Consider the following 13,215-nt stretch of genomic DNA (forward strand, 5'->3'; position numbering starts at 1 on the left):
TATCTGAACACTGTTCCCTGCACATATACCGACTTCTCATCCTCAGGTCGCAGCGGCCTTTGTCACGTGGCCCCATCTTTATCCACCTTGCAGAACTGTTTATTGCTATTATTATTACTATTATCACCCCTTCTACAGACTAAGCTTTATTTTTGTTAATTCTTTATTGTTACGCTGTCTCCTCACCCCTCCCAAAATGCGAGCCTCATGAACCCGGGACCTTGGCTTTCTTGTCCATCCCTCTCTCCCCAGCCCCTGACCCAGTGCCGAGCAGAGACAGCGACAGTAGGTATTTGTGGGGTGAGTAAATGATAGACATAGTCTGGCCTGGATGAGGGAGGAGGTATGATGAGCATTTATTGAAACCCTGATCTCAGCTTGCTTTTCTGACTTGGGTTGGATTGGGTTAATTCCCCCGTGCCAGAGTTCTTGCTGCAGCTTGTCAGGGGATATTCTGTCTCTGGGAACTTGGCTGTGATGTCTTCGAGAGGCCCGGGAACTGGTTCCCTCTTGAGCAAGACTCACAGAATGCCCCAGTCTCCACCTTGGAATGGACCCTGCTGGGCCATTCTCAGAGGCTAATGTTCCTATCTGTTTGGGGAAGGGCTTTTGCTCATAACCCCAAAAATGAAAATTCAATCAAGCCACCAGTTTCAAATGTTGCTTTGCATATCAAAAATTTTAAATATGATTTTTTTTTTTAACCGGATAGCCCAGATAGGTCGAAGTCATGTGGAGGTAATTTAAGCCTCTCTGTGTGCTGCTGATGGAAGAATGAAAGTTCGCGGCCATGAGCTGGCCCCTCCCCCATGGCTTTTTATTATTATGTGGTTAGGCTTCTCTCTGAGCTTGCATTTCTTTGAATTCATGAGAAAATTTGGACTTCTCTGAAAACTGCAGAGACAGGAAAATTGTGTTCATGTGTTTGTTTTCATTATCTGGAATTGTGTATTTTCTAAAGGATGATCCAGGGCCACTTGGAAACATCCCCCGGTCATTTACTCCACCCCTTCGTGGTCTGAAAGGTGTAAACGTCTAAACAGCCAGGGCCCTTTCTGCGGGTTTTGCAAGGGGAGATTAATTAGGGTTTTTTCTGCCCCAGAGCTGTATATTCTTTTGTGTGATCAGCTGAATCTGTTTGTGGTTAATCGGAAAGTTGGAGGGGGTGGGAAACAGAGAGACATCTGCTCCTTTCGCACCTCAAAAAGGAAAAGGGGCAAGACCTTCACCGCTCCCAAAGGTGGCTCACTCTGGGGACACCCGTGAGTACACTGGGGTTCATCTTTTTTCCTTTATGAGCACATTGTTATCACCAGGAAACACGCCTGTAGCACGTAGTCGCCAAGCTTGACTTCTTTTTTTTCTCATAACGTAAAAGTATGAGAAATCATACCTTTCCTGGTGCTTTGTTTTTCCCTTCTCCATAAGGTTTCCAGATTTCTTGAGGGATCCCTAAATTCATGAATCAGCACAGCTGGGCGGCGAGCAGGAACACTGCTATGATACAAACACTTTTCTTGTAAAAATCTATTTGGAAGATCCCGGACTGATGGGGATTTGTTTTATAAAAGATGTTTCCCTCAGGATTATGTGACGGGAAGGCTGATTCAAGGCGCGCCTTGGTCGTTTTCGCCTTTGTCTGAACGCGTGGTTAGAGCACGAGAGTTTCAAACGTGGAGCCTCGTCCTTAAGGCAGGCACCAGCCCCTCGGCTGCAAGGACCAAGCCCACCTCAGCCCCCGGGTCCTCCCACCGCATTTTACTGCAGAAACAGGCGGCTTTGTTTTTTGTTTTTAATGTTTGCTTTTTGAGACCACCCTCCATGAATTGCCCTTTTTCTCCTAAAAAACGCCCTGGGGATTCCCCTAGTAATTCATGGAAGAGTGCAAATGGTTTCTGAGGAAACTTGATTAAAATGTGACCCACTTGAGACTTTATTTCAGAGGCCCTTCTGCATCTTCTCCCTCCCTACCCCTTGATGTAGTTTCCTTATTCTTCTCAACTGTTTCACTCCCCACCCCCCAGTGCCGTGCACCACAGCATATAGTTCAGTCTTTTTGTTTTTTCTCAACACTCTTTCTTTCGAGTCTGTCTCGTTCGTTCCTTTCTGGTTTTACTCCTAGCACCTTCTCTTCACCCGACTCTGTTCCATTTATCAGCTTGGCTGTTCCCTGTTCTCCAGACCACTGCTGTCCTTTGCTTCTAACTAGATTTTTATGTGACCAGCCCCAAGAAATAAGCTGCCTGAGGAGGACTATTTAACGTTTCCCCAGAACAGTCATGCAGTGCCTGCTCAAAATATCTTCTCTTTCACTCTTCTCAGATCCCAGCACTGGACCATAAAGGTGAAAGCAACACACAGGAAACACTTGAGCCCCGTCATCTTCTGTAGGGATCTTCATCTGTGCTACGCGTAGCCACAAATGCACAGCCGTCAGCCGGCTCCTGTTCCAGAGAGTGCTTTGGTTTTGTTTATGTGCCTGTTTCATTTAATAACGATCTTGACTCATTCTGATCCCACCGTCCGTGATTCAACAGGCAGGCTGGACTCCTTTTTAAGGATTTCCCATATGGAAATGGAAACCAGTCACCCATGTGGAGTAGGTTTAACAGAGGTCGTTAAACCTAGGAGTAGAGGGAATAGAGGTGACGCTGCTGGTGGTGGTGGTGAGGCTAGGCTCCCCTTAGGCCAAGTGCTTAGGTGCAGAGATATAGGCAATGTTCTGGGATCCCTGGCAAGGTGTGAAGGGAAATTAAATCCGTGTTTACTTTTGGCAGCATAAAAGAGAGACCCTCAAGATGACCAAGTACGTAGAGCTGGTTATCGTAGCGGACAACCGGGAGGTAAGAACGTTTCCAAACTTCTCGCTATGCTTGGTTAAAAAAAAAAATACAGGGAAAAGAAAATATTTAGCACGTTATTACTTGCTCTGATTAACTTCATTTTCTATGAGCCCTTAAAAGCATTGCAAACAACCCATTGAGAAAAGTGGTTTTCTGGCATTAATGAGCATAAAATGTTGCAAATGTATCTGATATTACAAAATAAAAGCCAGGACTGCAGGAAAAGCAGAGCTACTCACTAGCTAAGCTCTCCAAAAGGAGTTATTTGGAGGAAATGGCAGACGGTTTTAGAATGTATTCAAACATATTTGGGGGAAAAGTTTGGTTTAGAATTGTCCGATACGTCCCGACCCAAAATGAGTGGAAGAATCCAGGCTGCAGGGACACAGCAGAGAAACCGTACCTTCTGAAATCTGCTTTGATGCTACGTTAGTTTTCTCTTCAATTAGTTTCCAGTTGCTGTTTTTAGACGATCTTCTCTGCATTCATTCCTTGCCTCCACTCCAAGTTATGAATGAGGCGACTTTCACTCGTGAACTCACCCGACACCTATGAATGAAACCAGCTTGACAGTTGCTCAGAGAACCGTTCCCAAGCAGGAAGGTCAGATAAGAGGGGAGAAGGGGAGCTCATTAACTTTTCTCCCTTCTCCTCTGCGCTGTTTGACTTGGTGCCATGAGCTTCTATTACTTTTACTGTTTAATTTTTAAAAACAAATATAAAGGAAATTTCTGAGGAAGTTAAAATCAAGTTGATGATATGAAAAATGGCTTTGGACTGCCTTCTCGTTGTCTGTTTTCTCTGCCAAAACATGTCACGGCCTCCATCATTTATGAGGCTGGAAAAATTGCAGAAGTTACTGTCTTATGAGCACTTGGCTTGGGCAAATTTCAGGGAGTTTCAGAAAGTCCCCAGACGGGGAAAGTACTCGTCAGGATGGGAACTCGTTTCACTGTAAACCGTGCAGGGTCCCAGGTGGTTTGTGAAGCCCAAGACGTCACGTTCCCAGGAGCTGGGAAGATGAGATTTGATTGATACTCTTGCTGTTATTAATGCTGACGTTTAAATTTATTCAGTTTCAGAGGCAAGGAAAAGATCTGGAAAAAGTTAAGCAGCGATTAATAGAGATCGCTAATCACGTTGACAAGGTAAGTTCTTTTTCGTAATTAAACCACTCAAAGCATGTAAATGTTTAGAAACGAGGTGGAGGGAATGAAGCACACCTCGTCTGACTTGGCAGGGAGACCCGGTTCTGGTGCTGGGCTGGAACTCCGACTTCTCCTTCCTCTGAGTGCAGAATTCGCGGCCTGGAACAGCTCCGGGAGATGCGAACCCACGCACGCTGTCTGGACCGTGGTGGCCTTGGGGTGGATCTCCCTCCAGGCTCTCTTCTGGCCGGAGTCCCAGTGTGAGGGGGTCTCAGGCTCCCCAGTTAGAGCCAGAACCCCAGTAGGATGCACCTGACCCCCTGGAGAACTCCCAAGGGGGCTTTTTGCCAGGTCTCCCTGGGTTGTGTCCCCAGTCCCCCTGACGGCAGGCTGCCATTTATAAGTAACACACGGGCTCCACGGTCCTGAGACACAGGAATTGGCTTTCAGTTCAATCAGCTGTTGGAAAATGGCTCACCGAGAATGAGGAGGTTGGGAGCTCACCCCTGGCAAAGGTGGTCCAGACCTGGAGGAAACCCCAGAAGTCTGGTCTCATCCTGGGGGTAGGAGCCCAGCAACACTCTTTACACTACTGTTCACAAGGAGAGGGTGAACCTGTCTGAACACCTGCCCGAGTGCAGCACACCTGCACAACGGAGCCATCAAGCTGTCTGGGGCTGACGGCTGTCCATCTCAAACAGGGCTTCTCACACCTGCCCGTGCGTTGGTGTTGCCTAGAAGCTTTCAAAGGCATTGCTGCCCAGGTGTCCTGGCAATCAGGGGGCTGTTAATAACTCACACTGGTAATTAAAGAACTGTAAACCTCAGAAGAGACCTGACGGACTCCGCGGAGTTTGCCCGCCTGGCTGTTTTTGTGTTTCCGGCCAGGAGAGAGCTGAATCCCTGAGCACGCATATGCGGCCATCCCCAGTAGACCCTGAAGACCGTGCTGGGGGTACCCAGGCCCCTCCAGATGCTCTGTGCATCCAAGTCCAGTAACTGATGAGCCCCGGGCCCTGGCAGGTGTTCAGAAGTTCAGCTTTGCATCTCTCCAAGAGGAAGTGTCTCCGCCCCAAGACAATGACTTCCAGTGGCAACTTCCTCATTTGAAGAAATCTTGGCTCTCCTTGGCCATTCTAAATGAATAACCGCTTGGCTGGCTGGGTTGGCCTGAAGGGGAGAGGGAGAAGAACATCCCAGACTGAAAGACCAGGAAGTCATTGAGTACAAAGGTGACATTCTGAAGCGTCCAAGAAATGCCCCCTGCAAGTAAAACACAGAAAGCATGTCTGACGCTCATAGCTGGAGGCTAAGCCTGTGCCCTGGAACTGAGGAGCTCTCCCCAGGTCCTGATTCACCTGCAGGACGGAGCACTGGAGGTGTGTGATCGCCCCAGTTTTGCCTCTTTAACCTTTCACCTCCTACCTGTCTCCCACTTCGTATCCATGAAGAAGTTAGCACCAGGGGCAGATCCGCCGCCACAGACCTGTGACCCACTTCTGAAAGGGCTCATCTTCCACGCATTCAATTTCTTCGAGTATTTTGCCGCCTGTGGGAGTCTTCATTCCTCCTCTCCTGAGCCGGTTGCCCGAAGGGTGCAGGTTCTCATGTCAGACCCCACGGGGTCTGCTCTTTCACCCCACCCATTTTTTCAGATCCACTTCTTCCAGAAGGCTTCCTTGAGCCCTTGGCACAGCACCCTGTGAACTTCCTGTTTGCACCCTTTCTTGGTAGTTCACTCTGTTGGAATGAACTGTCCCAATGGCTAAGTGTCCCCAGCTTTGAGCCTCTTGCTGACCTCTGAGCATTTGGGAACCAAGGGCAAGGGCATCCTAATCCTTGTTCTCGGTGCCATGCCAAGCCTAGCATACAACAAGAGTCGAGCAAATGCCTGTTCGCTGCCATGTTCATGGGTCAGTCGAGGCCACCTCTCTCGGACTGCACCCACCCACATTCTGGGGTGCATGGGCCAGGCTGGCAGCTGCCAGGCTCCCGTCCAGTTTCTCTCTGGGCCTGGGGTCACAGCAGGTCCTCTTGGAAGGGAGTCTGAGCACTTCCCCAGGAGTGGCTGTGCTACTTGGTGGTTTAAGACCTGGGTGCCAGGGCCAGGCTGCCTGCGTCCACATCCCAGCCACGCCAGTGACACCCCGAGAGGCTCCCCAATCCCTCCATAGCTCAACGTCCCTGACGGTAAAGTGGGGGTCATGCTAGTTCTTGGCCTCATTGAGCTGTGGTGCAGACGAACAGGGCTGCAGACTGGAAAGTCCTCAGCACTGTGCCTCGGACGTAGGAAACGCTCACTGAGTGTTTGCTGAGGTTATTGTTATCAGCCATCAGCAGCCTGGGAAGAACACCACCAGCGAGCAGGACAGGGATTGTGCCTGATGACTCGGCGGGGGTAGCTGGCCTGACCGGTGCTCAGGGGCACCAGTTGGGAGAGGAAGGACCGTGTGTTACATAGGTCGTGTGAAGTCTGTTGTGAGGATGTGACATGAGAGAACTAAAAGACGGCAATTATGACCCATCATTATAGGAAAAGCTCCTTGGCTGGCAAGCACCAGAGCTAGCTCTGAGGAACCGTGGCAGTGCTTTACAGACCTGAGTTACCCCTTCCACAGAGCCCCTGTCGGAGGCAGACACGGTGTCCCCTTCACGGATGACCCCCCCCCCCCGAAGCCTACACGGGGCATGTGGCTCTGAGGTTAGGGCTTAGCAAGCTGGTGTGGACGTCAGTACTGGAGCTCCGACGCTTCTGTCTCCTGATCAATGTCACCTCTGTGCCTACACAGTGGAAAGTGTGGTCTCCGGGTCAAAGGGCAGCAGCCAGACACAGGCAGTCAGAGTTCCCGAAGAGTCCAGGAACTTCATTCTGCCTGGGAAGCCGGAGCTAGGAGCTTGCAAGTCCATACCACAGACCAAGCAATTCTTGATTTAAAAGAAGCGGTCGCGGGGCACCTGGGTGGCGCAGTCGTTAAGCATCTGCCTTCGGCTCAGGGCGTAATCCTGGAGTTCTGGGATCGAGCCCCACATCAGGCTCTTCCGCTGGTTGCGCTGGGGAAGTAATGAGCCTGCCTCCTGTGGCTCAGAACGGGGCTCAGATGCTCCGACTTGCAGAATGTACCACCCGCTAGGTCACCACATGGGAATGGGGCTTAACCATCCAATGCGGAGCCTCTGTGACTTTTGTGACTTGTTAGCCCCAGATGCATGTAGCATAAAAATGGGACCTGCTCACATCTGGAGCTTGACTTTGGCTGCTACCATCAGCCACATCTTTCTCCTGGGCTACCTGGAGTATCAGAAAATGAGGACTTTCCATTGTGTACCCCCTCACACACCATGGGCACTGGAAGATTTTACAGCCAGCCAGGTGACCCCATGTCCTCACCCTCCAGGCCCTGAGCACAGAGCCTTCTCCTTGTCGTAGCTCACATGGCGGGCAGCAAGGTAGTTAGAGGCAATGGGTGGTTCCTCCCTCTGCCCTGACCAGTCATCATGTCCCGGACCAGACTATCCCTTAGCCATTAGAAGAGCTGCTCTTCCTACCTCTGCCCCAGGATGATCTGCTTGTGGAGAAAGGGTTGTAGGTTGAAGTCAGGATTATATAAAGACAGGAGACAGAATGGCAATGAGAAGAAGCTTTGGTAGTATACCTGAGGCTTGATTTCACAAGCCTATAAAAAAGGAACTTCCTTTAGCAGATCCTTCCTGTGATGCTGCTGGTGAGCTAACTTCTGGCTGTGAGGAAGATGGTCATTAATGTTCCAGAAGAAGGGTTCTGCATATGCCTGTATTATTCTGAAAGATATGGACTTCTGCATTGAATTAAAACCTTCTAGGTTGATTGTAAGTGACAGAACGTGATAGCGTCAGCCAAGTCTGAGTCTTTGCTGAAAAATTAACACAGATTCATTTTCAGTAACTCATAGGTAGAACATTTTGCTTAAAAGGAACAAATTATTGTCTTCGGCAGAGTGTCTGAAAGATCCTAATTCCCTCATTGTTTTCCCTGCGTAGTTATGAACGGGCAGTCTTTAGGCGTAACGTAACTTCTTTAGCGAGAGTACACATCTCTACGCACATTTCAGATCACCAGTGAACCATGTGAAATGTGTGCTTCCATACAAATAAGGGCAGACATCAGAAAGCCTATTAACTTTGGCATCTAACCCGTCAACAACATTGAAAACCCAGTTAACATATCACTTTGCGTCCGACCCTGAAAATATTTCTTAAATTCTAACGCCACAGGAACAAGGGAGCACAGAGATATTTTTCTCACCAATGTCAGTGAAGTTCAAAGCACGCAAATATGTTCTACCCTGCATTTTAAGCTCTCATGAATGTGGTCCCCAGAGGGTGCCTGTCTTCCTCAGTTTTACAGACCACTGAACATTCGGATAGTGCTGGTGGGCGTGGAGGTGTGGAATGACATCGACAAATGCTCTATAAGTCAGGACCCGTTCACAAGCCTCCATGAATTTCTGGATTGGAGAAAGATGAAGCTTCTACCTCGCAAATCTCATGACAATGCCCAGCTTATCAGGTACGGAGGGGGGGGCGCGGGAGGGGGGGGTCTTTGTCTCTCCTTTGCTTAAAGAAACAGCGACCTCAGCAGCCCCCTCTCCTCTCAGCTTCATCAGGCATTCCCCAAAGCTGCACACTGACTTGTACAGGGGTGTTTCCCAGCCCACATCAGTGGGACACGCGCCATCCTGAGCGAATTGGGAGCCTATTGGGAAAGTCTCCCTTTGAACCCCTGAGGAAACCTATCCCTCTAAGAGATGTCTTATTTTCTTTCTCCATCACCTGGATGTTTTCCTCTATGCAAATTTTCCTAATCTTCGTCTTGATATAAAATTGTCCTCAGTAGGCTATTTAAAAAAAAAAAAGCTCATTTTCTTTCATTATTAGTGAAAAATGTTTATGCAAGATGTGACAATGATGCATTAGGATGATTATTACCAGATGCCTGGAGAAAGGAAATGTTCATTCTTCCTCCTGTGTCGCTATGACTCCGGTTTTCTAGATCAGAGGACCCTGGCGGTCTGCATTCTTTCAGTCGGTGTGTACTGAGCACCAGTCAGGAAGCAAGTAGGTTTTAGGTGCTTCAAACACAGCGATGACCAGCACTATAAGCCTCCCTGCTCTCAGGGGTCCCCGGTCGCTGGGAGAATGCAACAGTAGCACTAAGTGTCACGCAGATAATGAAATGAGGGAAAGCACAGCTATAACATAACAATAGATTGGGAAGATATTCAGACACCTTTATATTTAAAAGAAAAAAAATTCTTATCATAATCTTAATGGGTAAGGAGTAGATTTTTCTCAAAGTAACAAAACTTTTATTAAGACACTTAAACAGTTTATGCTGTTATTATGTTCTCACACAGCTTCATTTCACTGAATTGAAAGCTCTGGGGTCAGAGACTTTTTTCTTTGGCAAATTATATTTAGTTTCTTAAAAATTTATAGAAAGATGGGGCGCCTGGTGGCTCAGTCTGTCAAGCATCTGCCTTCGGCTCAGGTCATGATCTCAGGGTCCTGGGATGAAGCCGTGCTCCCTGCTCAGGGGGGAGTCTGCTTCTCCTTCTCCCTCTGCCCCTCCCCCTGCTTGTGTGCTCTCTCTCTCTCTCTCTCAAATAAATAAAATCTTTTAAAAAATTACAGAAAGTTAAAAACCATTCTAATTCCACCCTCACTTTAGAAAATGCCTACCTATGAACTAAGGCTGTTAGCAATCCCTGATAATTTACTTTGGCTGTTTTCAGAGGGTTGTTTGTTTTTTTCCCCGCCTGGGATATTTGTGGTTGCCTCCTATTTTATGCATTGATTAATTCTGAACTACTTGAAGCACATTTTAGATATTTCGAGTCAGAGTATTTTCTTTTAATTTTTTTTCCCAAATGGAGTCTGTCCAACTTGAACATCTGGAAATAAATTAGCCTCTTATATAACGTTATTATCTATATACATATATAATTGTATCTGTTAAAGTGGTCTATATAGATGTAAAACTAAAATCTGTAACCCCAAGTACTATACGTATGAGTATGACAGGATGGATACATACACAGATAAGGTTCCATATATACTTACTCCCTTTTGTCCAGTTGAACACTGTCAGAATAACTTCTCAGTGTCTGCCTAATCTATGTATGTACATAGCCAAGATAACATGAGTAAGTCATTTAAGAGAGATTCCCTCAAAGGAGATTCAACGAATATGAACAATGTTTAATTTTTAATGCATGAAGGTCGAATTTACAGCACTTCAATTAAACAGGGCTTCACGTCATTAGACTCATTGATCAGGTTAAGAATCCACAAAGGGAAAAGCCTGCATCTCAGCCACAACCTCCCCTACTGGAACCTTCCTCCCGGGGTGGGTGCTTATTCTACACTGGCCCCAGAGGAGCAATCATTTTTCTGCCGACCTCATTTTTGCCAGCTACGTTAGCAAGACACTTTGAAGAGTTTGGGTTTCTGGCCTGATTGTAATGTTACACAGGCAAGCAAAATTCAGCTACAACAGAAGGTCTAGTAAACCGCCACGTGCATTTCATTTAGTTACTAGTGATTCTCTGTGACTCTTCTCAGCACTTCCATCAGCAGGTGGTGTCTCAAAAGAGCAGCTCCCTCCAATCTGTAGAAAATAGGCAGGATACAACTCATAAGTACAAAGGTCATGACTGATCACGGTCTGAGTCTTGCAAACAAAAATCTGAAAGGATTATGGGGCCACATGCAAAATACATTTGAAAGGAACTAAGGATACAAATCGCCTGTAAACAGGCCCCACGTGGCTGTCTTCATTTTTGCACGTGCCCTTGCCCTTGTTGGAATGCGACGAATTTCAAATGTTTGGAAATGTCCTCATTCTATATGAATTTAAGAAAGCTTTTTTTTTCATTTCCCAGTGGGGTGTATTTCCAAGGGACCACCATCGGCATGGCACCAATCATGAGCATGTGCACGGCAGAGCAGTCGGGAGGGATCGTCATGGTAAGTCAGGGGCACCAAGGAGCCGATGGCAACGTCCCACCCATTTCCCCGCGTTTCTCCAGACAGCTTCTACTTTTACTGGACTTTGTAAAATTAGGCCATTTTCTTTCATGCTTCTTATATGTAATTCTACCTTTTTCTAGCCCTATTTCTAGTCTTCTATACCCCATAATATTTTAGGTACTGTTTATTTAAAACACACACACGCACACACATCAAGTCATCCCAGGCAAGGTGAGCGTGTCAAAAAAGCTCAGTGGAAGCCTAACTGCCCCTTTTAAGGAGAAAAAGTTTCAACCGGGGTGTTGGTCAAAGCATTCCAAGCCAGGATGCCCTCCAGCCTTGAGATGAGCCAGGCACTGGGGTTGCCCTCGTCACTCAGTTTCTTAGATGGACTGTGGTCTCACCAGACATGACTACCAGAATGATTTTCTGATGGTTCTGCCTCCAAGCCCAACAGCCGAAAGTCTGAGGTTTGTAACTATTTACCCCTGCAGATGCTGATCTAGTTCCTAGCCGGGGTCCAATTTGTCTTCATAATAGCATTAATCTTGGAAGGCGGTTACCTAGGCCTATTGCTTTATAAGGATAATTTTGTCATTATGGGCTCTACATATGTGTAGAGGGAACAAAACTGGAAGAATAGTTGGGACTTGTTTCTTATGAATTTAAGAGGGGAATAGCTTTGATACACTGCCCAACCAGGGACTCCAGCTCCATTCCATCAGTTAAAGAAAAGGTTTCACCACATGCTGGCACCGTCCCTGCTCTGCAAATGCAGTGTCCCTTTTGCACCAGCCCTCAGACAGGGAGTATTCTCAGAGACCACTCTGACATCTCCATTAAACAAATAGAACTTCGCCCTTCTAGGAAACCAGGATTTCCTCCACATTTTTTTCCAAACAGAACATTTCTGAATACCCCGTTGTATTAAGGAGCAGAAGGAGTAATGTTCTGCTGACTATTATTTTCCCTCCACATAGTGCCTGACCTAATCTTCCTAGTGCGTATACGCAACAAATGTTTTCCTCTTCTCTGATTAGTGTTGGTAACTCACATAAACATGCACTAAAACATACAAGCTGGAGTGGCCGTTTGGGCAGATCCTACCCCCTCTGGATTTCTGGCTTGAACGAGCTACCCTCTGGTTTCCTTTGAACTTACGAGCCCTGCACGTGATCCCCGCTATGGAAGTCATTGGAAAAACTGGTTTTTGTTGGTGCCAGGTTAATTTCAAGTCAGATCCTGACTGTATTTTTACAGAACAGCCTGTAAAATTTTAAGAGGGAATAATTTTCTGTTTCATGGTTCCATGGTCAGTTGCTACTGGCTTTGCCACTTAAAATGGATGTAAATATTTTTAAGAGCTAAGACTGAAATCTTCATAAATATGGCAGGTTCTTCTGTTTGGGGTGTTTAAACATTTTTATAACCATTCTGATCATATTAAGTGGGCTTTCTTCAGTTCGTATCCCTCATTCTGTTTCCATACACGCACTTGATCAAGATTCCGTCTTTAAAAGCATAGAGAAAAGGCTATTTTTTTAAATGGATGAAAATGAATGTGGGAAAGGTAAGGAAATACGTGTACTGTGTGGTAATCAAGTCAAGTCCAAAGTTCATCAGCAGGAAATATGTTTGACCAACTTGGCAGCAGTTAGACACATCCTTTGTCTACTCCACATAGGAGAGAAGCATCTAGCAGGACAAAAGTCTACAGCCCCTTTAATTCTATAAAATTCATGAGATAAATGAGATCAATATCCTGACAACTTCTAAACGAACTTTCTCCTATTGTGTCCCTACAATTAAATTCATGGGTGTTCCTCGTGACCATGTCCCACTGAAGGACTCACAGGTCTAAGAGGAAGGAAATCATGTAGCAAGGAAGCAGGAATCCCAATCAAATTGAAAAGATGAGTTCCGCTCCTGGTTCTCTGTTTTTTTTTTAAGATGGAGCAAGTCTTTGCTTTCGTAACTGAAAGCCACGCCCTTGTATCTAACTGGACTAGAACAACCTTGGTTTGGGGATAATGCCATAAATAAAGAAGTAGGGTTTTCTTTTCTTATTACAAATGTAAACTGTTTATCAGGGTCTCTTGAAAGATAGTCTGTTCGTAATCACCTATCCGTGAAAGAATGTAAAACAACTTGGCAATTAAAAACAAACCCAAGATATTCAGTGATACAAAAAAATCAAAGAATAACTTTTAAAGGAC

The 13,215-nt window shown here is 46.5% G+C and overlaps 1 protein-coding gene across 1 annotated transcript in view; it reads left to right on the plus strand.

Moving 5' to 3' along the window:
- The window catches only part of ADAM12 (ADAM metallopeptidase domain 12), a 335,474-nt gene that overhangs the window by 246,794 nt on the left and 75,465 nt on the right, over positions 1-13,215 (plus strand). Inside the window, exons 7-10 of the mRNA XM_026494364.4 lie at positions 2,778-2,843; positions 3,920-3,991; positions 8,368-8,537; positions 10,912-10,996. Of these exons, the coding sequence (XP_026350149.2) occupies positions 2,778-2,843; positions 3,920-3,991; positions 8,368-8,537; positions 10,912-10,996 (393 nt within the window). The remainder of the gene's footprint in view (positions 1-2,777; positions 2,844-3,919; positions 3,992-8,367; positions 8,538-10,911; positions 10,997-13,215) is intronic.

Source organism: Ursus arctos, unplaced genomic scaffold, assembly GCF_023065955.2.
Source record: "Ursus arctos isolate Adak ecotype North America unplaced genomic scaffold, UrsArc2.0 scaffold_7, whole genome shotgun sequence".
Classification (NCBI taxonomy): Eukaryota; Metazoa; Chordata; class Mammalia; order Carnivora; family Ursidae; genus Ursus; species Ursus arctos.